The sequence below is a fragment of the Phalaenopsis equestris genome, unplaced genomic scaffold, assembly GCF_001263595.1.
Source record: "Phalaenopsis equestris unplaced genomic scaffold, ASM126359v1 Scaffold000223, whole genome shotgun sequence".
In the NCBI taxonomy this organism is placed as follows: Eukaryota; Viridiplantae; Streptophyta; class Magnoliopsida; order Asparagales; family Orchidaceae; genus Phalaenopsis; species Phalaenopsis equestris.
This window is the reverse complement of record NW_018164665.1, coordinates 770400-774118: the sequence shown is the minus strand read 5'-3', so window position 1 is coordinate 774118 and position 3719 is coordinate 770400. Positions and strand designations below refer to the sequence as shown.

Sequence of the window (3719 nt, the reverse complement as noted above, 5' to 3'; positions counted from 1 at the left end):
TATACGGTGGATGCCAAACAAGAGACAATTATATATATAATGAACAAAACTCTTACTCCTTTTTTTTATTAAAATAATATTTTATGTGAATCATGATCCTAATGGTAGATGCGAGCCAGGTAATAAAATTATAATTTTAAAAAAACATGAAAATTAGGTGACTATAATTTTCATAAATCTATAATATTTTTACATTTAAAATAAATTCAAAATATTACAATATTAACTTTTCTAAAGTAAAATTTATTTTGTAATGGGTTTATTTTGAAATGTTTTAGATATTAGGGTGTTACATAGATAAATATAAATATTTAAATACTACATACCAATTAATTCCTATGTATTTACACATCTAGCACCTAACCTTAAATCATTAATTGCATTTAATTTCTTAAAATTAAGAAAAATAATAATTTTGATATGATGCAAAGATTTTGGGGGTGTAATTATAAAATGTAAAGCTTAGATGTTCGAAATGTAAATAAACCCAAAGAAATGGTATGGTATGAATGTAAATCCCATCTTCTATGTTTACCGTGTGCGGTCACAACAATAGTCCCACATCGAAATCACGTAAGACAAAAAATAACAAAGGCAAAAGCTGCGAAAAAAAATATAAAAAAGGAACAACTTTTCACGTCGAAAGCAGGCCGCCGGCGGCGGCGGCGCGATTCTCTGCGATGCGAGCCAAAGACTTTAGATTGCAGTTAATGATGGTGTCAACGAAAACTCGGGTATCGTCTCCAGTATTTCCCGGCGGCACGTCGACGACATACGACTCCACAACCACAGTGCCGCCGGCGCCGCCTTCGGCGATCTCCGGCGCAGCGTGGAGTGTGGTCACCGATCGGTAGTTGGTGAGGCGGTGCTTACCGCCGACGACTCGAAAGCTGAGCACATATCTCTCTTCATCGAGGATCTCGAGCCGCTCGGTGCTGCTCTCGGCCGGGAGACCGGAGACTAGCTTGACTTGCCGGAGAGTTCCGACATCACCATTGCCGGCGACGACGCGGCAGCTCTTGACGAAGTGTTTGTACGCCTGCGGGTTATCGAACTGGCGGAGGACGGACCAAACCGTGTGAACCGGAGCGGCGATGTGCTGCACGACCGCGGAGCAGCACTGGTTGGGTCCGACGGGGTGGTGGTGGTGGTGGCAGGCGGCGGACTCCGGGAAAGAGGCAGGGTGAGGAGTATGTCGTCGGAGGCGCCGGGGAAGGAGAGGATTTCGCCGGAACGGCGGAGTTGGGGGGTGACAGGCGGCGGTGGGTTTGGATGGAGGATTTGGGTGTGGTGCAAGGCATTGGATCCTATGGAGGAAGTTGGTCTGGCTTTTGTGCTGGGAAGGAAATCATATAAATAGGGGGGGATATATAATTATAATTTAATGTTTATTTATGCATGATTGAATAATAAAATGTAGATTTTATGTATAAAACGAAATGTCCAGATTTGCAATTTGTTTTATTTATAAGACGGCCCGGCAAGTTGTGAATAGTTTATTGCGAGTTGCAGTGTGCAAATGGGCCGGGGGTGGGCTGAAAATACAAATATAGATTTGGAGTGGACTTTTTCAAGGTCATGGTGTTGAAATGTGGAAGAGAAATATATGGCTTGGAGAGCTTTTGGGAATTAATGAATATGTTAAATATATGCATGAGGGTACATTTGCAAATATATATATATATATATATATTTATATTTGGGTAAGGTTTTCAACTCTCATAATAAATTTATGAAAAGATTGTGGTTGGCCTTCATTTAGGGTGGCGAGTTTATAGGCACTCTTTTAAAAAAAAAGGGTGTATATTATTTTTTTAATTGACCAAAATTTATATTTTATATGTGTTGGATTCATAGTTATGTATGAGTTACATATCATTTGATCAATCTTTTGGATGATTTTGATTTTTATTGGATCAACTTTAATAAGATTTGTGTGTGCTAGAAAATTCGAGGCGGTATAATAATGAATTATCATCTTAGAGTTTCATGAGAATTCAACACACACTCAATTAAAAGAAAGTAACCAGTAATGACATCAGAATTTTTTATGTGGAAAAACCCGTAAAGGGAAAAAACCATGAGGTCTGACTCAGTTGTAAAAATCCACTATATGTTGATGATTACAGAAACTCTTTGTCCCATAGATGGGAAATGGTTGCAAGATTTTTCAAATTACAATGCTGACAGTCGGTGTCTGATTAATAGCGCTCAATGACGATTGATGATGATCGACGGTGGTTAGTGGTGATCGACGATGGTCAGAGGTGGTTAACAATGACAACAGTGTTCGACAGTGGTTGGTGGTTGTCGACGGCCGGCGACGACGATCGACGGGTAGGAATGGTGATGGACTTCAACTCCTTCTTAAAGCCTCATGTTCTCTCTCAGGGCCAAACTCCTTCTTCATGAGAGGGGTGAGACTTTATTTATCACGTTTTAAGTGCAGTTAATACAAGAAGATGAACCATTTTGATCGAGCGGTCCGGAGAGCTTCCTTCACTCAGAAGGCGTTTGATGGACATTTAGATGTCTTAACGATGTCAAAATTGAGCAATCTTTGGCTCATTAGATTTGTCTTGTCAAGACACTCGATCTGACTATAAACTCGCCAGATTCAACATCCATTTGACCTTTCCAATATGTCAGGAAATCTTTCAAGTGCGGTTTAATGATTTGATCTGCGCTTGATTTGACTCGAATTGGCTAACTTTGATATCATCAAGTACGTCTCAACGAGCCGGTCAGTTTGACATAAGTTTGGTAAAATCGAAGTTCTAGATAACTCTTAAATGAAGTTTGAAAGGTTTTGTTCAAAAATTCATCCCGAGATTTTGAAATTTGTTGGTGGCATATCAAAGATGATGTAGACACAAATAAAAGATCTTACTAAGGATTTTAAAGCTAAGGCTATTTAAGATAATGATTAATGCTTCTATATGTTGGAGAAGATCTTACTAACTAATTAGATAGACAAATGCACCATTTTTTTTCTCTTGCATAAGAAATAAGCTAATCTCTTGAAGAGCAATAACAAAATATGCATACAACATATTTCATTGGGCGAGTTTAAATCATAGAGACAATGACTCCAATTAGTCATTCCCCATCCTTCTCCCTTCAGGAAAGTCAAAAAATTTCCTCAATAGTAATGCAACCTGTCTGGCTGGCTAGAGAAGTGAGATAAAGAGAGGAGGCTAACAAATGAAGCATCTACAGGGACCTATGGTGAAGTAATTCTAAGATTGCTTCTTCTTTTTTTTCTAGGGAACTCTACTTTGCCTGTTCTAAGTTATTTATAGGTAACATGACATTCATCCATTTATTGAAAATAAGTGTCACCCCCTTAAAAGTCTTAAAAATGATAAGTATTTATCTCTAGGGCAAGCTAAGTAATGAGTTAAAGCTGCAATTTTATTTTTCGAGCATCATTCCTCTTTAAAGTTTCTTAGGGGTGCAATGTTTATAAACACCTTGATTTTCTAAAGATTGGCTTCAATCCTCATGAATCTAAAAATTTATCTAATGTGGCCCAAAAGTGCTCTTAACTAGGTTGAGTGACATATCATTCTGCCAAAAGAGGCAGAAGCATCGCTCCAATTTTGATATATATTGAGATTTTTCCAAGCTTTTCACTAGCATGCTACATGTTCATTTTTATTTGATTTTTGTTAGAGTAAACATCTAGGAAAATAAGCATCTATTTCTTCTTAATTGAC

General features: G+C 38.0%; 1 protein-coding gene across 1 annotated transcript; it reads right to left on the bottom strand.

The window, feature by feature from the left end:
* Window positions 1–454: 454 nt before the first annotated feature.
* Window positions 455–2145, bottom strand: LOC110023276 (abscisic acid receptor PYL4-like). Its single transcript, XM_020722599.1, has 2 exons — window positions 2128–2145; window positions 455–1336 (listed from the first exon to the last, which is right to left on the bottom strand). Exons 1-2 carry the CDS (start codon window positions 2143–2145, stop codon window positions 635–637), a joined length of 720 nt encoding a protein of 239 aa, XP_020578258.1. The 3' UTR covers window positions 455–634.
* Window positions 2146–3719: the final 1574 nt, after the last annotated feature.